This window comes from Asterias rubens, chromosome 4, assembly GCF_902459465.1.
Source record: "Asterias rubens chromosome 4, eAstRub1.3, whole genome shotgun sequence".
Classification (NCBI taxonomy): domain Eukaryota; kingdom Metazoa; phylum Echinodermata; class Asteroidea; order Forcipulatida; family Asteriidae; genus Asterias; species Asterias rubens.
The window spans coordinates 16017054-16044388 of NC_047065.1; the positions used below are offsets into that span (position 1 = coordinate 16017054).

A 27335-nucleotide genomic window follows, 5' to 3' on the forward strand; every position below is an offset into this window, starting at 1 on the left:
TGGCCCACATGAGAAATGCTGTTTACCTCTTGGCAGTTCTTTGAACAAAGCTTGAATCCCCCCCCCCCGCACCGCCCCCCCCCCCGTGATTTTGTTCAAAGGGTCAAATTCTTGCCAGTTGAGGGCGCCCTAATATTGAATCAAACAAACTTTTTCGCTCACTTTAGTTTCTGCTGCGGTGGTCGTCACGCACGTTTGGTCGTCTGCTGACTGTTTTTGATCTCCCCTTTAAATTTCACCTTTCTCTCTGTTTCTAGTCTGACAATGATTTTGTATGTTGACAAAGCACTCATGGAGGGCAAAAACAATCACCGGATGTTCACCCTTTTGTGAATTTAAGGGCTGACCTAGTCGTGAGACGAGTTGTTTTTCGTTTGGTGTTTGGATCTTTTCTCGCTCACACTTTTACAGCAGTCACATCATCACCACACACACACCGCACAACATCAAAAGCAACAAATCACGTCTGCACACAGTCGGCCAGCCTGAACAGACGTACCTTCACACTAGGTTGTGCATATTATTCATTGGATTGTTTGTGAGTATAAACTGCTTTTATTGCAATGTTTTTTATTTGAGAAATGTCATTAGAAAATTGAATTATGATTGTAATTTACTAATTAACGGTGTCCTAATTTTAGTAATTACCTGATAAAGCTGTTTTGGTATTCTACTTTATTTTAAAACTTAGATTTAGAAGATAAAAAAAAAAAAAAAAAATATTGCTTGTATTTTAAGATTGGTTGTTACTAGAGTAAGAGTAAATTTAAACTAAAAATGTCCATTGTTTTTATTATGTGAAGGAGAATGGACGAGAAAGTGTAGATTCGTGAAGAGAATGTACGAGCCGAAGGCGAGTACATTGTATTCATGAATCTACACTTTTATGGAGTCTATTCTATTTCCCCCATGGGTTGTGTAACAGTTTCAATGAGCTGGGTTTCTCAATAGCAACAACACTAGTTTGTCTATCTAATTTCCATCTAATTAAATTGGAAGATAACATATTTTCAGCTATGTTTTGTTGCACTTCATGCTATCCTTCAATTTGGAAAGAGTAATTTTCAAGTTGAACTAAAGTTTGTAATGAATCTATTATTATGTTACGATTATGTTACAAATTCGTAAAAATACTCTACACTTTCAACAATAGACTGACGTCACAGAAATAGTTTAATAAATAAAGATTAATTAATATACATTTTTAGTGGTAAAGTTTCAACTAATGTACAAAAGTTAAAAGTTTACAATTTTTGGAGCATAACTATTTTAATGCTATGTTTTTCTGTGTGTTTACAATTTTTACAAGTTTGCAATGATTTTATTTTACTGAGCACGAGCAATGGTTTTCCCTTCAATTAGAGTTTCCCTTCAATTAGAATTTCTCCCACACAGAACAAATTTTCTTGAAATTTAACTTTGTTTGCCAACGCAGACATGCACCCAAATATTTGTGTAATTTTGAAGGTAAAAAAACTAAAATGTGATCATCGTAAACCTCAATCCTCACTTGTCAGTAGGAGGATGGTTGGTTTCGATGATGCTACTACTGCTAGTGGAGATCCCGTCTTAATATTACAAAGCAAGACAGGTGGATACCTGATAACAAACATTTTTATAACATATATTTCACTGTTGTCAGATTATGAGTTTTTAATTTTCTGATTTAAAATGTATACTACAAACTACATGAGAGGTATTCAAAGAAATTATGCAGAGTAAAAAAAAAAATGAGTCTAGTGTCCGGGTCCCTGAAAAAAAAAAAAAAAACTCTTTGTACAAGACCAAAATTAAAATAAGACAGAACTTTCTGACCCAGCTTAATATTGTGAACAGGAGGCACTAGGTAAGAAAAGATTTGTCCTTAGGGGTATTGAGTACTTCATATCAAGTGGTATTTCATCAGATTCAAAGGCAACATTTGAACTTACATGTACTATCTTTTGCTCAAGATGTTTGTGTAGAATGTATAATATATAAATTATTTCATTATAAAAACACACACAAGACAGCGTGCTGGCTTGTCCAGTCAACAATTTACTGACCCGACACCGTAAGGCCAAGCAAAAAAATAAACATGTTTAGCGTCCCCGCCCACTTCCTTTTTAAGAGGCTGTCTCCTTTAAAAAATTAATGATGTTTTTTTAATGGATAAAAAGAGATGTATTTCAACGGTCTCATCAAGAAAATACTTTTACGTTAAAAATGTGTCGGGCAGTCATTAATTAAAGAAAAAGGGTCCTCTTCCTTTCCTTTTTTTTTAAATCTTGAAAATTAAAAATAAAAAGCCCCTCCTCCTCCCCGGACGCTAAACATGTTTTTTTTTTTACACGGCCTAACTACTGGCCAATAATTCAAACTGACCAAGGCCATAATATAATGTAAACACTAATATTATTTGGATTCTATAGACAGGTGAATTCGATTCAAAAGTGCAACAAAATTTTGAGATACTTTTTGAGAAACATATTGAAGGTGTAATCTTGACAGGTGCAGTTAGTTAGCAACCACAACACATTAGCGTGGTCATGGTGAAAAGTGTCCATTTGTGTTGGCCCCCTTGTGGCATTCATTAAAAATTAATTATTTACTGTAAAAGTGTCTACCAGGCTTGAATTTGGCTCGGAAAGGGAGGTCATTTCATCAGAATTAATTATTATTTTTATTTTACAGTCTACTCATTACTGGGCTTGAGTACATGTACAACAAGACATTGGAAAGGAATACACTGATCAAGCATGTCATGTATAATTGTATTCAGTTTTTCCCCATGCACAATCGAGCATGGGGGCTGGAGCTGGTATGCGCAAACTATTACATGCCGATACACACTAGTTCTTGCCGATTCACCAAACAAAAACACATATAATTAAAAAAAAATTATATTTAGGGGTGTAGAGTTAATCGGCCAAAGACCCTTTTTTAAACCAGGGGGTGTGAGCAGAAAGGCATGCTGGGAAAAAATAGTCCGTTCCTTCAGCCCTCCGTAAGTTCTCCGAGGCCACAGTGAATTCCATCACGAGTGTATGTTGGGCAGAACAAGTAAATTGAATTTTCAAGTACAATTCTTTTAGCGTACTATCCTACATACATTACATAGATGGCAGGAATAGACCAGTGCTGGTATTAATTAGGGGGATTTCCAATTAGGGATGCTTTGACTTTTCAGGCCTGATACTTCATGGAGGCAAGAACGGTAATTGCCACTGGCCTCGGTGCCCCTTGAAATGTTCAATTAGAGTGTAAAATTTCCTCATTAGTGTCTGCCTTTGTTTCGTTACAACAACAACATGAATGAAATGTCAGCATGATTTGTAGGTGATTAAAAACAAAAACATTACATTTAGACTAGCCCCACCTAGTTTTGTTGTTTACCCAATAACTTGAATTTAGGGGAGAAATTTCACAAGCTTAGCTCAATTGTAGCTCATAGTTAAAACGACATCACAGTTGTTTGATGTTGTTGCTGTTGTTGGTGGGTGTTTTTTTTATAGATTTTTTGTTCATTTGTTTATGGGTCAGTAGACTTCCAGGATTGAAAGATAGGCCTATCTAATGATTTACCAAAATCAAAATTTTGAGCATCATTTTTTAAAACTTAGATGAAGATATCAAAATTGAAAAAGGCAAGACCCCAGGACTTGAGCTTACTGTCTATGTAAGCAATCCATAAGTTTGGAGAAAGCTGCAAAAAGTAATTATTTTGCTTTTAAAGCAATGAATTACTGTACATCATCTGTGAATGTTTACATTATTAATATTACAGAATGATTTCAACAATTTTGACTTCATTTTTAAAAGGAGCAAATCCGGAAATCCTGCAGAGCATTTTTTACCTGTGTTTTTACTATGGCTGGCTAGTAACGAGTGACTATTTAAAGGGCGTCCTTTGTTTTCTTTTAGAAAGGGCAAGGGCACCAATGCATTTTCTCCTTGATAAAGGGCACCTTATGAGGAAGTTGTAAATTTGTACTAGAGCACTTCAAGGGCAACAAGTACAGGCAATCGCCTTTGTTGCCTCCGTGAAGTATCAGGCTTAAAAGGGTTTTGATACCTTTTGTAGATCAAGTTTTTGGCCATGACATGAATCCCTACTCACTGTGAATAAAGATGTATAATGCAATTAAATTTACCTGTAGAAGTTTCAGATTCATCTGTTTTCAGGGTTTTGAGAAAACAAAGTGGAAATCACAGAGCAATGTTTTCAGAAGAGTCACGTTGTATGCTAAAATAATTGTTGTCTCACTGAGACAGAAACAACTATATTATTTGTGTGAGTGTTTTAGTAATATTTCAAAAACAACCGCACCTCAGGAGGTTTCTACCACCGTTATTTAAACCCTTTGTACTGTCACTTTGCTGACTCAAAGCAAAAATTCTTATCAAAACCATCCATCATCAATTGATAAAAAGGGTGTATTAGAAAATAGTGGATGTGACATCGGGAGAGAATCAGTTAGAATTGGCCGCTAAGAGGAAGCTCGATGTGTGAGTCTCACCTGCCTCTGGCCTATAGTCCAGTGTACATTTCGAGCCCGGTAAGAGAATATCTGTTATTGTTTGGAGAATGCTGCAAAAAAACCGATTATTTTGCTTTTAGAACAACAAACTCCTGTACGTACATGGACATGCAAATTTTTACTTAGAATGATTTAAAATAAGTCTAAATATCATGTGAGCATTTTTGACTTGATTTTGTAAATGCCTGGCGGTATTCTTGACTTATGTTTCTAATAATTATACCTAGTGACTTCAGTGGGCTGTTTTTAAATGTTGTACACTCAATGGGCTGACTCAAGGCAAAATTTCTCATCAGACATCAAAAACCACCCCATCACCAATTGATGAAATGAAAAGGGTGGATTAAAAAATAATGGATTGGACATCACAAGAGTTTAATCAGTTAGAATTAGTCATCAAGAGGGAGCTTGATGTGTGAGTCTCCATGGTGATGAGTGGGTCACTTCAAAGAACAAGGAAAAAGAATACCTTTGGTGGGGAGGATTGTGTTATAGAGCGGAGGGCTCCTTACTTCTTAGAGGAGATGAAGGGTCTTGGGGGGGGGGGGGGGTAGAGGATAAGGATTTGCTGTGAGAGACTCCCAACACGAGAAAGGGCTTGATTGTTTTGTGTTTTAGGTTGGCTTAGGTTGGTGTTACTGTTCAGCCTGTTTTAACACCTGGGCCAAATTTCGTAGAGCTGCTTCAACAGAAATATATTACTTAACAATTGTCTGCTATTTTGGGGCAGAAATTACACGTAGAAGGACACCACTCACAAATTGCACATGATGTGACATTGTAGTTTGTCTTGTAATCTTATTCTGGTGAGCATAATTTTGATGTGTTTAAAAGCAGATGGAATTTGGTACCAATTCTGAATATTTTTGGAATTCAGCCCCAATTGTACAGTTTACATGAATGGTTCATAATGTAAATGTACAATTGGGGCTGAATTAAATAAATATTCAAACGATACAAAATTTCCCATGAATCTCCTCAGGTTTTTTGTTGTTGTACTCATAGTGTTAGCCAGGGGGTGTTAGTCTGTCTTGTGGACTCCCTGTTATAATTTTAGACAATTTAGACATCCAGTTTTGAAATTTCCAGCAATTTTGGATGTGACCTCGTAAGTGAGTTAAATCTTCTCTTTTTGCTTGTTCAAACAAAAGTTCAGTATCTTCTCTCGTTTTGCTTTTGAATTTGGGTTTGTAAACAGAATTCTAATAAGTAAAAATGCTAAGCTGCAAATATGTGGAGTCTTCACCCAAAGTCAAGCCCTGAAACTATTGCCCATTATTTATATACATCAAACCTGAATCAAACAAAATGTTTTTGAAGATCAGCAGCCCTGATGGATTTTTGTTTTCTCTCAATCTGGATTTGTTTCTTAATTTGTATTATTGTCCATTATGTGCAAAAAGTGTAATTTTGATAAAGAGTTCATAAATTTGAAGATTTGTAGACCTAAACCAGACATTAAAATACAGTTTTCTTTTTTATTCTCATTTATCTGCACAGGTGTCAACATGTAGTACACTATGTAGTTAACAAAGATGACAACAGGCTGACGATGGTTAGATAGTGTGTGTACAATGTACATGTTGAGTCTAGTGACTGTATAAAGTCTCTGCTGCCGGGGGTGGTATGGGATCAACCTGCTCACTGAGGTCAACTGCCGTCAAAGATCAAGAACAAGAGGTGGCTAGATGGAGGGGACACATTCTTTACGGAAATGGTAATAATATAGTTTTGTTTTTCAACCCTCATACCATTGTGTAAAAAAGGCACTAGGGTCGATTTCACAAAACTCTTCCTATAGGACTAGTCCTTGGAAATGCTAATAGAGATAGGACTAGTCCAGGGCCCAATTTCATAGAGCTGCTAAGCACAAAAATTCGCTAAGCATGACATTTCTTCCTTGATAAAAACAGGACCAACCAAATTAATGTCCACGAGATTTTCAGGATAAGCAAACAACAGCTGAATACCATTAACCAGCATGCAACAAACAAAAACATTTGGTCGGTAATCCTTTTTTTTATCAAGGAATAAATTTCATGCTAAGCAAATATTTGTGCTTAGCAGCTCTATGAAATTGGGCCCTGGCCTGTATGCCTCGTTTTCGAAAGGGTAAGGACACCAAGGCGTTTTCTCCTTGGTAAAGGGCACCCTATAAGGAAATAATGTAGAAAAACTTCTAACAGAACGTTTTAAGGGCACCAAGGCAGTAACCAGGGGGCATGGAGGCAATCGCCTTTGTTGCCTCCCCGAAGTATCAGGCCTGCTACTAGTATTAAGTCATGTAAGTTAAGCCCGTTTACTGGTACTAACTTCAGATCAGACAAGTCTTATCTTTTGTGAAATAGATCCCTGGACACCTGTGGTTTTTGTCAAAGACCAGTATTCTCACTAGGTGTATCCCAACATGCATAAAATAACAACAAATCTTTGCACATTTTGGACTCAATTGGTCATAGAAGTTGAAAGAGAGTTAATAAAATAAAAAATATTGAGATGTTTTCGAATTTTCACAAATGATATAAGGGGTAGGTAAAAGGCTGTGGACAACTTTTAATGGTATTTTTGGGGAAGAAAAATTCACTGGAGCAGCATTTGAACGAAAGACCTCCAGAGTAACATGCCAGAACTCTATCAACTGAGCTATCTAAACTGTAGCCCTATATTTCATAGGGAGAATGTCAACATAACATAAGGCTAGATTTGGTTTGTGCAAGATTATTCTCAAGGTGGTTTTCAATTGAATAAAAGAAAATTAACAGATGTTGACTTTTTTTTCTGGCAATTCCGATGAGTACCAAAGTTTACAAATGAGATAATCTTCTCTTAGTGCTTGCTAAAAGGAAACGAAAAAAGAAAAAAATAACGTGATTAAAAATTCTGTATAAAGCTCTCTCTCATGAAGATTCTGGGGGGGAATTCACAAAAAAATTAGAACTAGTCTTATCTTGAGATAGGATGAGTTACTAGCCCTAACTTAGGACTAGCTGTACCTTTTTGATATCTCTTTTAGAACTAGTCCTAAGTTAGGACTAGTCCTAAAGACCCGGTACCACTGCAGCGATAACGATAACGATAACGACGCAAAGAGAACGCAGTCCATTCGTTGAATGAGCGTGTGCTTATTCTCCGTGGAGCAATTCAACCAATACGATGCGTTCTCTTTGCATCTTGATTGTGATCGCTATTGTTATCGCTGCATTGTGACTCGGCCTTAACTCTTTGTGAAATCGACCCCTGGTCTTGTAAAATAATTTGTTTGGTTCAGTACACACTTTGAGTTAGAATGCCTGCAGGCGGTCTTGTTAAATTTTCTGCTTAATTTGAGCCTAGAAACCTATTTACTGACAAGTACTAGCAAAAAGTAAAAGCATAAACTTCCAAGAAGAAGCATTCAGTAAAAGCATCTTCTGAATTCCGTATGAATAAACCTATTCTTTTACTGCAAAGTAGTCACTTAATGCTTTGGAGTAAATACTTCTGATATACCATGGCTGAATGGCTCTTTAACAAAAGGTTTCCTTTGTATTACAACTCCTATTCACGTCTACGTACGCGCTCACACACCCACACAGCTTAAGCAGCATTTGATTTAATAGAAACATAGAAATCTTCAAGTCAGCCATGAGGTTTTTATTCTGACAACATTTTGATGAAGACGACTCATCTGGACACCCAGAATCAAAACGTTTTTGTTAAGGTTTTGAAACTTACAGTGCTATATACAGAAGATGAGAGCTGGATATGAGCATAGCTATTTAATTTAAACTTAGAAGTTTTAATAGTAACATGAACAACATTCTATTGAAATGCATTTAATTGTTTAAAAAATTACCTTTTCTGAGCCTTAATGACCGAGGCATTCATTTCTGAGCCAAAAAAATTGCTTTATATCTTTAAAAATGCTTGCTTTACTGATACAAAACGTTTTTTTTACAAACGGTTTTATTTTATCCTCAGCAAAAATATAAACAAACTTGTTTAAAAGCAGTTTGAGTTTGTGTGCATTGTTTCTGTTGTGAAACACTGTGCATGTGTCTATTTAATATTTCAGTGATGTCTTTCATTTGGACTAAAACATTTATCCTGTGAGGAACATTCATAAACACCGTCATTTCTTCAGATAAGCCTTTTACTTCTGTGTCCAAGGTAGCTCTGGAGCTACCTTGAAAAATGACCAGTACTTACTAGCATTTTGTAGTATTTTCTCCTTTTTATTCATGTGAAAGTAAGTAAGTGCTAAAAAGAAAAGGATTTACTTTTCATTAAAAGTAGATACTTTTAGCATTTTAGTAAATACTTTCCAGTAAAAGCTTTTATTTCCTTATATTCATATGGATGGTAGTAAACACTTGAAATTTTCAAGTAAAAGAAAATACTAGTCTTTATGCACATGACCCTTTGTATTTTTTCAAGAAACAATGCACAGTGAAGTAGGTAATTGCCTACATTGTAGCATTTCATGCACGTTTACACAATGTTCTGCTGACTGGGGGGGGGGCAAGTATATTAATGTTTATAAATGATCTTGTCAATAGCCATTGAAGCTAAACGAATACCAATTGACTAATTTTTAGCCATCTCGTTATGAGTCAATTCAAGACTTTAATTATTCATAATGGCACTTAGATTGGGAGAGGAGCCATGACTGTTACCATGGCAGCAATAGTTGTCACCAACAGCGGTTGTTGTCAACAACAGTTGTTTTATGGGAAATGGTGCATGCATTTGGAAACAAACATGATTAATTTGTGTGTATAATTTTATACGGTATACTATATTTTGCTAGGGTCTGCATAACAAGTGGGGTTAGTGATGAGTGATGACCCAATGTTAAATCCACTGGACTGTGGACAATTAAAATTTCAGTCGTGTATGATACATTTTTTTAAGGCAAAGTAAACTATAACAAATACTCTAAATCAAATCTGATTGGTATGGAGATTTTTTTTTTCCTGGAATAAAACTAACCTGTTACAGTAAATAAGATTAAAACAATCAAACGGTTCCAAAAAGTTACACTTTGCCTTTAAGGGTGATCAATAAGTTAGCCAGTTTATGAAGGGGAGTCAGCATATAAAATGAGAAGCCATGCATCAATTTAAAACTAGCCATTCTTGGTGTAAAGGCTAGTCGTAAAAAATGGAAAAAAAATAATTAGTGTTATTTAAACAAATAGGCCTACAGTATTCCAATTATTATGCTGTAGCTTTTATTCCAATAAAACTAAACATTGGGCGAAAAGGAAAAAATATAAAAAAAAATAATTAAATAAATTTCTAGTTTTATTTTTAGTGCAAGTAATGATTTAAGTTTTTTTCCTGAACAAAAATCCAAGGAAAAAAAACCATGGTGTGTAAAAACTGTACACTGTTATAACTCGGTCCTTTTTGTGGGAAGACTTTTTTTAAAATAAAAACTGTCTAGCCCCAATTGTACAGGTATTCCAGTGCATTGATAACAAACACCGGATCATGAACTACTGAGCTTACCATATTGTTAGTCATTAGGGTTGTCTGTGTGTCTATTTGACACCCTTACCAAATTCTGGCCAAAACCTTGATAGTTAAGAGTGGTTTGCAGTAACACCATATGAAATCTATTTTCAGTTTATCTAACAAGTCAAGCGTGCTCTTGAAGAGGATCAGAGCATACTGATCAAAACTTTGCGTTATTAATCACCAGTTCTTTTCAGAACCAACACTACTCAAAAGAGATTATCACATTGTGTTACCGCAAACCTCTTTAAGTAAATACTTCCATCGTGTAAAGTTTCAAATACAACCTTGAACCTCAGATTTGTAGACAAACCTCTCCAGCTTCAAAACTAACTTGAAAACTCATTTGTTTAGTCTTAGCTTTGAGTACTATCATTGGCAGAGTTTTTTCTATGCGCCAGGAATGTCTCTCTGACAGATATGGCGCAGTACAAATGTCCATTATTATTATTGCGATTATTATAAGTACACATTTTCATTTGTGAAAAAAAGGTATAGACGACTCGACGCCAAACCTCAGCCGCAAGTCCTCCTACCAGCGCAAGCTCTCAGCCGAAATCAAAGCAATGTACACCACCCATGCAATGGTAACCATAACCATCCTGCACTTCAATGATGTGTATAACGTAGAGCCAAAGGACAGGGAGCCAGTGGGTGGGGCGGCGCGCTTTGCTACAATCATCAAGAGTTTCCTGCCGGAGAACCCACTTGTCTTCTTCAGTGGAGACGCCCTGAATCCGTCCATCAGTAAGAATTGTTTTGTTTAACTTTTATCAAAATTGGCTAAAGGGAACGTAAACCTTTGATTGTTTAACCCTATATATCTTATACAATCAAAGTAACCCATGAACATTTCATTTCAAAAGGTGGTCACACTTTTGAGATATCGCCAAAAGTCCGGAGCGAATATGTCCACCCAGGAAGAATAACCCCTACAGGAACAATCATATCTCAGACTCAAAAAATGTTTGGGTAAAACCTGGTATCTTTTCACATAACCACTTACTTCGAAGTAAAATGTTTCTCAATGCTTTATACTATATTGAAAGGTGCTGTTGAAGGCATCTAACCAAAAGTTTAGTTCTGGCCCTTAATTTAGAGTCATTACCAAGGGCATGTACCTTCCCTTTAAAGGGTAAAGGATGATTTTGAGGATTGGTTTTAGTCACTATTATGATCTGTTTTAACTCATTTTTATGCAGTGAGTAACGTCACAAGAGGTCAACACATGGTCCCAGTTTTGAATGCTATGAAAGTCAACACTGCAGTTTATGGCAACCACGACTTTGGTAATAAACAATAACAATAATCATTATATGACATGACAGTCATCATATTAAAGTTACAAATTTGTATTTTTTTGTTCTTTTTCATTCTCATTGTTGTATTTCTTGTTATTGTGTGCTTCTTCTTCTTCTTTGTCTTTTACTGTCTAATTTAAACACATCTTCCCAGAACTGTCTTCCTAGATGTTTTGTTTACCGCATCGATTATTTTTCTCTTCATACCTACTTACACATAGAGGCAACTAGCTCAATATTTGAGAATTCCACGAGTTCATAACTCAGAATAATTAAAGCCATTATACACTTTCGGTAAACAGTATTGTCCAAGTCCCACACTTCGTTTATCACAACTTATATATAAAATAACAATCCTGTGGAAATTTAGGCTCAATCGGACATCGGAGTCGGGAGAAAATAACGGGAAAACCCACTCCTGTTTTCGCGTGTTTCGCCGTGTTTATAACAAATCCATAATTCTCGCTAACGAGAATTTGGATTGTTTTAACCGTTTTCTCAAAAAGTAAAGCATTTCATGGACTAATATTTCAAGAGAAGTCTTTCACCATTACCTTCTGCAAACCCGTAAATTATTTGTAAATCTGTGAACTTTTTTTTTTTTCTGTACCGAAAGGGTCCAATGGCTTTAAGGAGCGTTGTGACGGTACAAATGTATGACTAAATACAACGCAGGAAAGTTTGAGTGGATTAAAGTTGAGAAGGTAGTGCATTCTGCTCTACCAGCCAGGCTCTTACTGGATGATACCCATGCCCTACATCCCTAAGGACTGTTAAGCCGGTAACCTTGTTTCAGCCACACATGCCCCTGCAGCCGATTTAAACGAAATGCTAGGGTAGGGCGAGTAACTAGTCCTAACTTAGGATTAATCTTAAGGTTTATATGTTACAATGCAAGGCTGGGACTCGTTCTAAGACCTAAGATTAATCCTGAGTTTTAGGAAGAGTTTGATGGAATCAATGGCAGGTGACAGTTGCTTTGCGTCAATATCCCAAATCAGTTCATTGGAGCCCTTATCTTTGAAGTGGCCGTTCTTGGTATTGTAATGTAAGGCCATCTCTAATACTAGGTATATAGAAAAATAATCCCAATTCAAAGAGATTTCAAATCAAAAAATCGTTCAACTTCCAACTATTCCCTAGTGTGTTAGTCTTGCCTTGGGTTCAAAAGCTGTACGCTTCGTCAACCCAAAACCTAAAAGTTGTCAGGCCCAACAATTGACAATAACTGCTTCATTATAAAGAACTGTATAAATTCAATTATGTTAAGCCACAGTTATTAATTTGTTGTACACTTAACATAACAGCAGTGAAATTATAAATTTATGTATTTGTGTGAAAGAATACATTGCTGGTTTTATGAAAACTTGTTTATCAGAGATAGAAAACTGAAAGAAATATATACTTATTTATTTATTTATTTGTTTCCCCTCAAGATTTTGGCGTGGATGAGCTTGAAGACATTGTCCGTGATACTAACTTCCCTTGGATGATGAGCAACGTCATTGATAACTTTACTGGACAACCATTGGCTGATGGCTTGGTCACGCGCACAATCACGTGCCAGGGCAAGAAGGTGAGGCGTTTTATTTAGCATCTTGGAATAATCCATAAGTTTTCCCAAATTATTATTTGGTTTTACCCTTACACCAATGTGTGTACTCTAGTACTTTAGTCTTTAGTGCTTTAGTCTGGTGATTCTGTTCAGCAGAGTGTCTGTTCAACTCTAGGTCGTGACACTTTTGTCCCTGAGCAAGACACTTAACTATAATTGTTTCTCTCCACCCAGGGGTAAATGGGTACCTGTGAGGGCAGAGATGGTTCTTGTGATTGATAATTGCTTAGAAGTGCATGTTGCACAGACTGTATACTCTCCAGGAACCCTAGATGGTTTCAGGAATAAATTACATGACCCAGTGACCAGGGGTAATAATAGTGGAAGCGCTTTGATATGCCCTTTGGGTGTGAAAAGCCCTGGTTATTGTAATAACAATAATAATAATAAGACTTGTAATGCGCACACATCCACCCTGCTGGGTGTTCAAGGCGCATAACTTTATCCTCTGTACTTTCCCGAGTTCTGTGCAAAAAAAAATCGCATGCATACAGCTCCGGTGAGATTCAAACCCCTGACTTTTTGCCATTCTAGCGCAGATGTCTTACCAACTAGACCACCAAGATTGCCCGGTAGCTAGAGGCAGTTTGAATCCTATATCTTAGCAGAGGGTACCTCTGGTACGTTAATTGAGAGGTCACAGGTTCAAGCCACTGTCCTAGTCAGTTTTTCTTTGTTCCCATAATTGTGTTAAGTGTATGAAAATTGTTTTTCTTTATTAGATTGGATTAATTGGTCTAGTGGAAGAGGAGTGGCTCGTAACCTTAGCAACCATTGACAGAGAGAATCTTACATACATTGATTATGTCACACAAGGCAATAAACTTGCACAAGTCCTCAAGCAACAGGTAAGTGAAAATTTTTTGCAGGAACTAGCGTACAAGTTTAAATGATTGTCAGTCTTTGCTTACAGGCAACCCGTCCCATGCAGTCTAGAAATAGAAACCATACCTACTTTCTTCTGGATGTAATTTTTGTTGGGATTAGTAAGGCAGTGCTAGAAAAATATGTGATGAGACAGGGAGGCCTACCCGGCGCAGCTATAGATGGTCTGCCTACAGGCACAATTCGAGGCAGAGGCCACCCTAAGCTGCGCTGGATAGACAACGTCACAAAGTGGAGTGGAAGATGTGTCAAAGAACTGAGACGTGCAGCGATTGAAAGACACCAGGTGATGGCGGCAACTCCATGAGTGTGCCACCATTACAACCTGAGGATTAGGCGGCCACGGACGCAAGTCTATGCTGAATGATGATTAGAAAAATATATCATTTTCTCCCAAAGTGTTCTCTGTGTATGCAGTCTGTGTATGCAGTATGCAGTTGGTTGCCTCTAAGTTGCCTCTAAGTTGCCTGTAAAAGCGAGTGTAAAGGAAGAAACACCAATAATCCAAGATGAAATCTTGTCCTTGACATTTACAAGGAATTCTGCAACCAATAAAAATTGAATCAATTAGAAATGACTTTAATGAGGCTGCTGACGTACAAAAACAACTTGGCTATGGTGGTATATTTACTCTTATGATGTTTAGCAGCAGGTCTGGCATCACACAAAGCCATGGTTTTTGATGCCCCGGTCTTTCCCTGCCCTTCCCGTTCAGATATTGCCATAGACTTTGAGGTTTTCAACTTGAAGTGTGCTTTGATCCAAATGAAAAAGGCATTGACCTCTCACATGTTAATGAAACTCAAGGGCTGCAGCCGTTGAACAATATTTAGTGGAAATTGCAGTGCAGAAAGAGTATCATGTTTGAGTGGTTTAGAGCTTCCAGTTTAAAGACAGTGGACACTATTGGTAATTGTCTAAGACTAGTTTTCACAGTTGGTGTATCTCAACATATGCATAAAATATCAAACCTGTGAAAATTTGAGCTCAATCGGTCGTCGAAGTTGCGAGATAATAATGAAAGAAAAAACACCCTTGTCACACCAAGTTGTGTGCTTTCTGATGCTTGATTTCGAGACCTCAAATTCTAACCTTGAGGTCTCGAAATCAAATTCGTTGAAAGTTACTTCTTTCTCGAAAACTACGTCACTTCAGAGGGAGCTGTTTCTCACAATGTTTTATACTATCAACCTCTCCCCATTACTCGTAATCAAGAAAGGTTTTATGATGATAATTATTTTGAGATAATTACCAATAGTGTCCATTGCCTTTAAGCTCTGATGTCTTGGTGTCCTTGGGGAAGATGCTTTACTACAATTTCTTCCTGTCACCAAGGGGTATAAATGGGTACCTGCATGAGTAGCGGTTGATATCGTGTTTGAAAAGTCTTAGGATGCCAAGGCAGCTCAGGGCTGTATACTCTCCAGGGAGCTGATAAAGATTACAGGAATGTTATTGGCCCAATGACCAGGGCACAAATGGCACACTTTAGTGCGTTGAATACGTTATTTTAAAATGAGCTATATGAAACCTACTATATACAAACCTCATCTGATCTTGCCCATTTGTAAATTGGACTGGAATTGATTGTATTCTTGATAGGGGGCTGATTATGTGATAGCTCTAACACACATGAGGATGCCTAATGATATACGACTAGCAGAGAATGTAGAGGATATTGACTTGATACTCGGAGGACACGACCACGATTATGAAGCCATTGAGGTAAGTAACAGATTTCTAGTATTTTGCTTTTATCCTGACATTAATATGTGGTACAATCTATAGTGCAGACACAAAGTAACAACCATTGGCAAGTTTGGGAAGGTTTGAAACCTGCATTTTCATTTCATTATTATTTAATATTATTTGCCAGCAAAAAAAACAAACACATGTATTAAAAAATTGCACATCAAAGATTTACAAGAACAAGCAATGGTTATAATAAGAATACAAATATGTAAAAACACTAGCAAATTACTGAGAAACCAGGCCTGGCCGTGGGCAGATACAAGGATTGTGTAGGAAACACCTCCAGTGGGGGTGGAACACAAAACACTGGAGACAAAACAAAAGACAAGAACCCTGGCAGGGAAAGCCAATAGCGCCATGCATTCCATGAACCCAAATTTCATGGCTCTGCTTACCACCGAATACTGTGTTAACGATCACCATTCTCTGTTTACTGATGTTCAAGTGCCAAATTTCTGCGCTACCTGTGTAAGCTTACTAACCTAGAGTACGCACAAGCAAACATTCCATGCTTACTCCTGAAATATGCTTCACGCTATTTCCTGCTTCCAGAACCGCAAATTCTTTGCTTACCTATAAGCGAACCATGAAATTTGGCCCATATGTCTGGACCCTTAGATCATTGATTGTTCAGTCGGTGACGATTGAGGCCAGCTCAAATCCTGTAATTAACTGTACCAGCAGGATATTCGTTAATAAATTAATTTCACATGCACAAAAATCATTATCTCATGCTGGTTAGTAATGAAATATTCATCCCGTTATGATATTAATCTAAATGTACTTTGTTATACTGGGAGTTATTAAAAACACAAATTTATTGGTATCGATTTTAATGCTCTATGTCATACAGAGAAATATCTCTATTAAAGAGCAGGGGTCGAATTCACAAAGAGTTAGGACTAGTCCTAACTTAGGACTTGTCCTAGGAGATATCAAAAACTTAAGGCTAGTCCAACGTTAGGACAAGTAACTCTTCCTCTCGAGACAAAACAAGTCTTAACTCTGTGTGAAATCCACCCAGATCTATGAATTTCAGCCCTGCCTAAGGACATTGGCCACAGGATACAGAATTCAGATTTATTGGACACAGTAAAATGAACCTTAAATGCATTGAATCCATCCAGCCGCCATCTTAGAGGTAAACCAACGATGAAACAATAAAAATACGCACTGATGTTTATTAAAGGTGCACAGGATGGCCTATGAACAATCTCCTTTTGACGCTTATGCGAGGGCGCCATACTAAAATGAAGCCATGTGCAATTTAGGTCTATTGTATATAGGGGCAAGGACTTGAAAGGACTCTTTATAATGTAGCATTTGTGCAGAAGAACGGTAAATATATTGTGAAGAGTGGCACTTGCCCTGTGGTCAATGTCCTACATGTCCTAAGGCCTGTAAATCTACAATTGGCAAACGCCATATGTTGCACAATTGCGTCTGCGTCACGCAGCCATTACCCGTGTTAAAAACAGCCCGATGTTTCCTCATTTTGCCAACCAAAATACTAGTGCGCAGGCGCTATGTGCAGTTTATATATTTCATGGGAAGGGCCCATTGCAAATAAGGACAAGGGTTTTAAAGTGACACTTAATTCAACATATCTCATTTGTGCAGAAGAATGGTACATATATCATCAAGAGCGGATCCGACTTTAGGACTCTATCAAGGCTGGAAGTGACCTTTACTGACTTTGACAGGACCAGTGTCAAGGTGGAGAAAATTGATATCACATCAGAGATTGAAGAAGACTCCGAGGTGAAAGAGATTGTCAGTGAATACCAGAGTAAGTCCTCTTTCTGTTTGGGGTGGGGTGTAGTCATTTCATTTCATATTATGGTTATGAAGCCAAGTACTCAAAGAAAAGCGAACTGAATCACTGTACAAGCCAATAACAATGTAGAGAAGACAATGAAGGAAGTTTTAGTGTGCAGCTAATGTGTATTTTAACACCCCTTACAAATATTCTGCCTTTTCATTGGTTTAAAGCGCGTCACATCATATGTCTTAGTTTTACTAGCCGGCGGCCGTAAGGTAGTGCATCGTTTGCCGTGTGATAGTCCGACGACTATCACACGGCGTGCAGTACCCAGACGTCTTTTCACCCTCCTCGAACCCAATTAGTTGTGCATCTGTGTATCTGATATGCGCGTACGAATGTTACGTGTATGAAGATGATAAATAGTCTGTTGGGGAGTAATAAAACAAATGTTGACTGCTTTAACTCGGGCTATGGTTAAAACTATGACTCCCTTGGTGATCCCCAGACCGTTCCATTTTCCCTCAGCTGTGCTTCGGGAAAATAGAACGCTCCGGGGATCACCTCGGGAGTCGTAGTTTTAACCATATCACTCGAAGCAGTCAATATTTGTATACTACCAACCCTAGTACACAGAACCTACAGCTTTATGCCCCATCTCATCCAAAGGACAAAGCAATTATGGTATTAACCCTCTAGTCCCTGCACCGCCCGAGTTTCTGAAAACCAATTTTTCAAGATTCTTGCAGTAAACAACTGGAATCGTAGTTCAATGTTTAAAAGATAGCTTAATATTTATGCACAAATTTTTACCCTTTCGGTAATGTTTGTATAAAAGTACAAGCTCCCATTGGGAACAATAATCGGCTCTCGAATATTTTTTTGTAAGGATAAAATGGACACAATAGCTTTTCAAGGCTTTTATCTAACTAATTAAATGCGAAGGCGTTAGTTTTCGACAATATCAATATTAATGATGAATAAATACATTTTCCTTTGTGTTTACTAATTGGTATGAGCTAAATTATTTCATCGTCATTAGCTTCGATGAAATAATTTAGCTCATACCAATTAGTAAACACAACGGAAACTGTATTTATTCATCATTAATGATGATATTGTCGAAAACGCCTTCGCATTTAATTAGTATGAGCATTGAGCCAGATAAAAGCCTTGAAAAGCTATTGTGTCCATTTTATCTTTACAAAAAAATATTCGAGAGCCGATTATTGTTCCCAATGGGAGCTTGTACTTTTATACAAACATTACCGAAAGGGTAAAAAATTGTGCATAAATATTAAGCTATCTTTTAAAAATTGAACTACGATTCCAGTTGTTTACTGCAAGAATCTTGAAAAATTGGTTTTCAGAAACTCGGGCGGTGCAGTGACTAGAGGGTTAAAGCATATTGCTCAAAAATACAATTGTCATGACTGGGACTCGAACCCACACTCTGGTGATTAGAAATGCTTGAATCCAGTGCTCTAAACCACTCAGCCACAGCATGCCACTTGGCAGTCTAAAGAGCAGTTTATCAGAAATACAGGGCAAGTCAAAAAGAAGTTGACAGGGATTGGTGATGTTTTTCAAAACAAACAAGTGACACTCAAAAGTTCAGTGAAGTTTATATTCAACAATCACTCTCTCCTGCTTATTAAAAAAAAAATGGGGAAAAAATGAAAGAAATTGATCATTCCTAAGAGGAGTTGAGTTATGTCTATTTTAGTCAGTGAAGGGTTTGGGTTTAGTTAAAAATAAAACTTACACTGTATACTTTGGTTGTTTCATGTTTCTTACGGTACTTTGCGTATACCAACACAGAGATTATCAACAAGGAATTAGAGGACAAACTAGGGACCCTTGAAGTGGACTTGGATGCAAGGTTCGCCTTGATCAGAACTCAGGAAACAAACATTGGTAGGTACAACTTATGTCTTGCAGTGACACTTCTGAAAAATTAAAAACCAATAAAAAAATAGTTAATATTATTGGGGTTTTTTTCTTTTTTGGGGGGGGGGGGGGGGGGGTTATGGGCATATTTTCAACACTTTTGAAAAAAAAGCTTAAAAAAACAACAATTATTTGGGGGCATATTTAGTAGTTGTTAGTTTGCTTTTACATCAGTGTAAAGGCTGAACATACACGTACAGTTGTATCCCTCATCTCTTTTAAGCAATAATTGTTTTTTCAAAGAGTATCTTAAAAGCAAACTGTACCTTTGGTTTTTTGGACCATTTGATTGCTTTAATCCTATGCAAATGTACACGTATACATTTCAAAAGGCGGTCACGTTTTTTGATACAAAGCCAACAATCCAGAGCAAATATGTTCATGCAGGAAGAATAATCCCAGATAGAAACACACCATCTGAGAAGCGTTGTTCTAGATTCAAATTTTTGTGCATAAAAACTGGTGGTCTGGTGGTAAGACGTCTGCTCTAGCAGTGTAAAGGTCCACGGGTTCGATTCCCGCCCGCGTGATTTGCTTGTGGATTGTGGTGCCTGGGTGACAGTTAAGTGCATCCCTCGCCTTGAAGTGACCGTCTGTGGCCTTTTGAGTAAGGCGTCTTCTGTCATAAAATATATATTTATATACACAACAAATTGTGTTTTGCAGGTAACTTTGTGACTGACATTATGCTGGCGACCAGCAATGCAGACATAGCGTTACTGAACTCGGGAACGTTTCGATCAGACACCATCCACCAGGCTGGGGACTTCAAGAAGAGAGATTTAATGTGTCTGCTTCCAATGATAGACGTCTTAGTCGTCCTTCAAATAACAGGTATCAATCAGAATTTATAAGCAGTACTGAGAGGTCTACTGAGTTCCCAAAATCTACTCCGCGGCAGTAAACTAAAATAGCAAGACAAGTTCTCAAAAGAACACACAGCAAAGTAGATATCATATGGTGTTAAAAAAAATATATATTTATATTTTCCTATGCAATCACGCAGACATATTAATGTCAAGAGAGATTCTTTCTCTGATTTGCACAATTTTAAACTTTATAGCGTGTACGTCATGTGACTTGCTCCAAACTAATTGTAAGTCAGCATCACAGGAAAGCTCCAATAAAGAAATTCAGACTTTGGCTGCCAAAACTCAGAAATTATTTGGGGCAGTCAGCAGCACTGCTGGTTTGTAAATGATCCAATTAAAAGATTGGGGTCCACTATTTGGATAAGGAATTGCATTTAGATAACAGGTGTGAGTTGGTAAAGATGAAAAACATGTATTATTCTGGCCTCTTTCTTGAATGGAGCTTTAAATCAATGAGAATCTCTGCCATGATATTCTTCCCTTTTAAAACTGATTTCTGACTTTTTGCGTGTTGTTATTATTTTTTTTACAGGTGTGCAGTTGTGGCAAACTTTGGAGAATGGCGTCTCCCAGCATCCAAAGAAAGAGGGCCGCTTCCCTCAAGTCAGCGGGATGAAGTTCGGATTCGATCCTGATGCAGAACCTGGCTGTAGAATCGATCCTTACTCAATCAGTATTGGGGATCAACCAATCTCACCGAGTAAGGTAGGATCCTTGTTAAATTGACTGAAGACGACTCTGGGCTGACAGAAAATTCTGACCTGAGGTTGTAATTGCTTACAGACAAAATGAGCGTTACTCACATGGCAGTGCTCCAAATAAAACCGGACCACAGACTCAAGGCCAGTGGTTTTAGCTTTGGGCTCAGTAAGCCCGGTTCATACTTCCTGCGAATGCGAAGCAAATTTGACATGAATTTGACGTCACAACCCCCCTTTCGCAGCGATATTCGTAATTGAGTCGAACAGAGCTCAACTGCTGCGAATTGTTCATTGCGAATTTGTGACGTCAACATTCGCTTCCTATTCGCATTCACAGGAAGTATGATCGGCTTTACCGGACAAGCTCGTTGATCACGTGTTTTCCAGTTCTGTTCAATAATACATGTAACATTGTGTTTCATTGTGTAATAAGCTGGATTCGAACCAGGGCCCAAAGAAACCATGACAGACCAGATCTTCATATACATTTGCACGCACGTCACACGCGGCGACTGATGCCACGCTCACCATGTTGGTGGGCAGTTAGGTTTACGTGTATTAACGCCGCGTCGCCTAAAACGCGCACTTCACTGCATGACGCAGTTATATATGAAAACGCACAGTGAAATTGCCCACCAATATGGCGCATTGAAGATTTTTCTGATGATGACGTCAGGTGAAATGGGTTAATAGCCCCAAAATGTGGAATAAGCTTCTTACCCAGATCAGATATGCCAGCTCACTCACCTCATTCAAGACACTCCTTAAAGCTCACGTTCCAGCAGGCTTAACTAACCATTCAAATGTGCCCCAGTGCCTTAGAACAAACTCTTGATTTTGGCGCTCTACAAAATGACCTTTGATTGATTGATTGATTGATTGTCACAACCTTGTCTTTCATCACAGGTGTACAGACTCTGTACAAAGGACTACATAGCCCAGGGTAAAGATGGCTACGACACCCTTAGGGTTTGTAGACAGCTCTCATCAGCAGAGGAAGGTCCCGTCCTCTCCACCGTCGTCCAGAATCATTTCCTCTCCATCAACATAGTCAAGGGGCTCAAGCCGTGTCACTCGGGACATAGACAGAGCCTTATTAGTCTCAGCAGGTATGTTAGAGTAGAAGAGTCAGTCTATCGGTCAACAACAACCATCACGGACAAAATACCAGGGTCATGTGAAACTAAACATACCTCTTCCCCATGGACATCAACCATAGTGCAGGCCATTTAATATGTTCCACAGCTGTGAGAGAACATATTATCCCATCCCTAATAGGGAACTTTTGCTACCATTTCAAGATTGCTTTTTTAAAATGCTCCTTGATATGTTTCCTGGGGTGGATTTCACAAAGAGTTAGGACTAGTCTTATCTCGAGTTAGGACCAGTTACTCGTCCTAACTTAGGACTATCCATGCAATTTGTATATCTCCTAGGACTAGTCCTAAGTTAGGACTAGTCCTAACTCTTTGTGAACTCGACCCCAGTTTACTGTCACGTTACACTCCTCCACTAGTTCTTCGGTCCACACTTGACATCATTCGCCCCGAGCAAACAAAGTTCTAGGTCAAAAAGCTTCCAGTGTAGCTGGTCCAATGATTTGGAACAATCTTCCTACTGTCTCACCTTTTTCCATGTTAATTGCTTTCAAGTGCACTATGATCTTGATGGAATAGCACCTTGTAACTTTTAATTGTTATGATAATTGTAAATAACCATGTCACATTATGTATCTCTGGCAGGCGTCACAGTCTACTACGGCAGGCAAACTTAGACCTGGCAGAGAGAGCTCAGTGCACTGTGGATCCCGTAGTGGAAGGACGTATCTTCCATCTCCCAGACGAACAGCGCCCTCTGGTAAAAGAACGTCAGTCGCAGTTCCTACAAGCGTACAAGGAAGAAGTGGAAATGCAACTCGCCAACAACAATAACTCTCAAATGTGTCAAACTGGTAGGTCAGAAGTCTCTCATAATATAGGCATTTTTGGGGGTTGAACAAAGATAAATTGACTAGAGTGAGTTTTGAACCAGAACCTCGGGATTAATGAACCAGCGCTCAACCAACTGAGCTGTCTAGCCCTATGTTGGTGGTCCCCCAGCTGCCGCTTCACAAGTTGTATTGTAACTTGGGTGTGATCCCTCCCTACCATTGCTACACGGCAGCCGAGAGTTATATGGCTTCTGACTGGCACACCTGAAAAAAAAAGATATTGACAAACTAGGGAGACCACCAACATAGGGTTAGAAGGTTAGAAGGCTAAAAGTTGGTAGAACGCCAATATGGAATCTGAAGGTCAATGGTCCAGTTCCCGCTCTGGTCGATTTGTTGTTGTTCAACCCCGAATCAATTGTATAAAATCTTGTACAATTCATCTCATGATAACTTACTCCACATTTTGTTTTCTTCTTTAATTTTTTAACCAGCCGAAGACTCCTACCCCCAAACCCTGTCGAACCGGATCCCGGAGGTAATAGTTTCTGATGCAACGTTTTCATCTCCAAGTCCAGATGACGATGGTGACGATGACGATGGTGACGATGACGATGAGATAGCGTCACCTTCCTCCTCGTTTGTTTCTATATTTGATGATGAGGACATGAGATGTTTGTGGGGAGCTGTACAGAAAGATGATTTAGCTCAGGTACTAGGCTATTTCTAAAGTTTATGGGTGAGCGGTTCAGTTCTGGGCCCAATTTCAAAGAACGCTTAAGCGTAAAAAGTTGATATTTTGTTTGCAAAAGCCTTCTGAGCGCACGGCAGCTCGGGCTGTATACTCCCCACGGATATGAGAAAGATTACAGGAATGTTGTTGGCCCAATGAAAGCGCAACGAGACCTTACTGAACATAATGTGCTTCATAAGCACTAGCTTTTATTTATTATTTATTAAAGTAGATTTTTGGACTGTGCATAGTGGGTAGAACAATCTTGAAGACCAATGATGGTGACACCATGGCCCAATTTTATAGAGCTGCTTAAGCAAAAAATTCATTGCTTAATAAAAACAGATTACCGGCCAAGACTCAATTGTTATGCTAAGTAAACAACAGCTAAATACTAGTCATAAGCAATGTATATGGCATGAAATTTTGGCCAGTAACATGTGTAAAATAAACGAGCTATTTTCGTGCTTAAGCAATTTTTTTGCTTATAAAACAGCTCTATGAAATTGGCCCCATGTCTTATTTGAGCCATTAAAGATTCTGAACAGAACCAGTGATGCTCTGATCATCTTCATTTGACTCTATCATCAATCAGAGCATAGTGAAGATGAGCGAATGGAAATGTTGAGTTGTTAGAACATACCACCACAGCTCCTCAAAAGAGAAATTCTAAGTATTTTGTTGGATATTTTTGTCAATAGGTGAAACGTCTACACATTGACCAGTGTGTCAGCTTGGGTTTCATGTATAGGCAGACGTCAGCATTACATGAAGCTGTGCATCATGACGCAATGAGCGTGGCAGAATATTTATTACAAGAGGCTAAGATTGATCCAGATATCAGAGATGAGATATCACAGGTTGGTTATTTATTACAAATTTAAGAGGGAAAATCCGCAAGGAGTTTTGCTCAAAATATTGATTGGACTAGATGCTTTAAACAAATAATGCAAATCTGATGTTGGCATATTATTGTATCAGCTATAACTGAACTCAAACTTGTAACATACGACAAGAAGTGAAAATAAAACAAGATACTGGTTCGGCAATGTCCTCAGGAAACCAACAAATCACCAGTGTGCAACCATCTTAACCTAGCAGCCCAAAGGCTGAAGGAAGTTGGTAGACTGAAAACAACTTGAAAAGGAACGATAGAGAAGGAAAGAATTCAGACTGCGTTCAACTCATGGAATATCGCTAGACATTTTCATCGAACGTTTTTTCATTGGAACTTATCTTTTTATCTACAACACACTTAGAACACGCCGTTGATGCTTGCTGTGATGGACAACAACCACAGGATGGCCCAGCTCCTTCTCCAGAATTCAGCAACTCTGCACCTCGCTAACCAGGAGGGAATGTGTGCCAAAGACTTCTTGCCAGAGAACTCCTCAAGTCAGTTGAAGGGCCTTCTCAAAGACCAAGACAGCAACAGTGTACATCAAGCTGCCAGTAACGGTGGCATGTTGTAGACATTTTCTGGCCTGATATTTCTATCTTATATAAGGACATCTGTATGAGGTAAGATTGTATTTCTATTTGAACTTTTCAATGGGCACCAAGGCAATGAGCAGGAGAATGGAGGCCGTTGCCATCATTGCCTATAAAAAGTTTGTTCCTGTGCAGGGCATACTTCTATCTTGTTTGTGCAGGGGCAGTATTGGATTTCTATTCATTTCAATGGGCACCAAGGTAATGGAGAATGGAGGCTGTTGCTTCCATTGCCTATATGAAGTATCAGGCCTGGACAAATACACTTGTTTTGGGGGTGCAACATGTACATCAACAAATAGTGTTAAAATGGAATGACAGTTACCTCATGGCCCAACAAATTTTATCATGAAGTGTTTTCCTTCCATAAGCGAGTACCTTTTAAGGATCATTTATTTATATATTAAGTTTTCATGTCCATGCAGCTTTCAAAAAAATTATCAAATGGCAATAATACACAAAAGATGGTTTAATTTTTCAGTCCAGTGAAAAGTTTTAAAGTGGAAGATTGTTGGTCCTGTAGAGATGTTTCAGAAAGTTAAGCCCTCTAGTAATTGCTTAGTTTATTCATTACTGTGGTATTTTTGACATACACAAACCCTGGTATTAATTGCTGATTAAAAATCTGTTTACTGAGAGCAAAAGAAGCCTGGGCCTAATTTCATGGTGCTACTTACTGCAGAATTACAGCTGATATTGGGGATCAATCACAGCTAAGCGTTTCTACTAGGCAGCTTCGTTTTACAAACACCATGTTCCTCAACATCCCTTGTTATAATTTTAGTTTTATTAGACTTTACACTGGCAAAAAAAATATAAATAAACAAGCCGATACATAAAGATAAGAAACAAAGAAGCAAAATAGCTAAAAAATACCAAGCCAGTGAGTGGCGAGGAGGAACAGGGGACCAGCACCTCTACAAAGCCGTCCTGCCACAAAGAATGTCCCCTAAAAATAATACCCACACACTAAACACACTTTGGGAGACCGTTCTTTTTCACACGCTGGACCATCTATTTGGAATGCTCTTCCAAAGTAGACACTCTTTCCAGCTACAAAACTAACTTAAAATCTCACTTGTTCAGTCTGGGCTTAAAGACACTGGACACTATTGGTAATTGTCAAAGACCAGTCTTCTCACTTGTTGTATCTCAACATATGCATGCAATAACAAACCTGTGTAAATTTGAGCTCAGTCGGTCTTCGAAGTTGCGAGATAATAATGAAAGAAAAAAACACCCTTGTCACTCCATATAGTCACACGAAGTAGTTTGCTTTCAGATGCTTTATTTCGAGACCTCAAATTCTAAATCTGAGGTCTCAAACTCAAATTCGTGGAAAATTACTTCTTTGTTTGAAAACTACGTCACTTCAGAGGGAGCCGTTTCTCACATTGTTTTGTATGACAATAATTATTTTGAGTAATTACCAATAGTGTCCACTGCCTTCTAAGTGAACAGTCATCAGCAGAGTTCCTTTTCTATGCGCCGGGAGTGTCTTTCTGACGGATATAGCGCACTACAAATGTCCATTATTATTATTTCTGACCTAGGCTTACAGCTCGTAGAATTACATACTTTAAAGGGTGCTGACAGCACAGAAGTCTGCAGTAAGCATGCGCCATGAGAGTGGGCCCAGATGTCCAAAACAAGGGTTTGTGTGAAAATGGGCTGTAAGGGTAATGTATTGTATAGTCAGTTTAATGTTAATGCAGATTCATGTTAATGCAGTTAAAAAGGATATCTTTGTTATGCAATCTGTCCGTGAAGGCGTGACTGAACTGTAATTGTTAGAAACAGTTGTTTTATTGCCTGGCAATTCTCTGTGTTTCGACATTTAAGCCAAGATGGTATCATTATGGGATTTTAACACTATTAAAGCATAGATTATGCTCTTTTTAGAACCTAAATGACCTGGGTCAACAAATGACTCATTTTGCTTGGTAACACAGTGAGGTATTGTTATTCAATTGACAAATTCAAGACTGACAGACTTTTGAACTAATTGTAACTATGAAGTAATTTTTTTTGCAATGTTTTTTTTTCACATATCAGTGCCGCATATACATGTAGATATAAAACAGAAGTGCCTTATTGTGGGAGTGCCTTTTAACTTGTAATTTGAGTTTACATTTGATGAAGTAACTCATTGAGTGCCTTTGATTTGTATTCACCATCTCACCGAGTTGGTGATTTGCTCCTTTGTTCATTAGAAACTTATCAACAGCAAATTGCACCGTTGCCTTTCTGTCGGTTTTTGTTCATGCAAAGTTCTTGTTATTGACCCATTTCACCTGACGTCATCATCAGAAAAATTTGGAATTC

At 38.1% G+C, this 27335-nt stretch overlaps 1 protein-coding gene across 1 annotated transcript; it reads left to right on the forward strand.

The window, feature by feature from the left end:
• Positions 1 to 188: 188 nt before the first annotated feature.
• On the forward strand, positions 189 to 26174 carry LOC117289715 (mannosylglucosyl-3-phosphoglycerate phosphatase-like). Its single transcript, XM_033770972.1, has 16 exons — positions 189 to 538; positions 6021 to 6237; positions 10511 to 10765; positions 11221 to 11307; positions 12756 to 12895; positions 13657 to 13782; positions 15422 to 15544; positions 17192 to 17360; positions 19155 to 19250; positions 19950 to 20117; positions 20688 to 20860; positions 21763 to 21965; positions 22599 to 22807; positions 23281 to 23498; positions 24221 to 24379; positions 24779 to 26174. Exons 2-16 carry the CDS (start codon positions 6147 to 6149, stop codon positions 24989 to 24991), a joined length of 2430 nt encoding a protein of 809 aa, XP_033626863.1. The 5' UTR covers positions 189 to 538; positions 6021 to 6146; the 3' UTR covers positions 24992 to 26174.
• Positions 26175 to 27335: the final 1161 nt, after the last annotated feature.

Bases quoted from the DNA above. Each gene is read 5' to 3' on its own strand.
- LOC117289715 (XM_033770972.1), top strand. From the start codon at position 6,147: ATGGGATCAACCTGCTCACTGAGGTCAACTGCCGTCAAAGATCAAGAA. The intron at 11,308-12,755 runs GTAATAAACAAT...TTTCCCCTCAAG, and splicing joins TTATGGCAACCACGACTTTG to ATTTTGGCGTGGATGAGCTT. The intron at 21,966-22,598 runs GTATGTTAGAGT...TATCTCTGGCAG, and splicing joins AGCCTTATTAGTCTCAGCAG to GCGTCACAGTCTACTACGGC.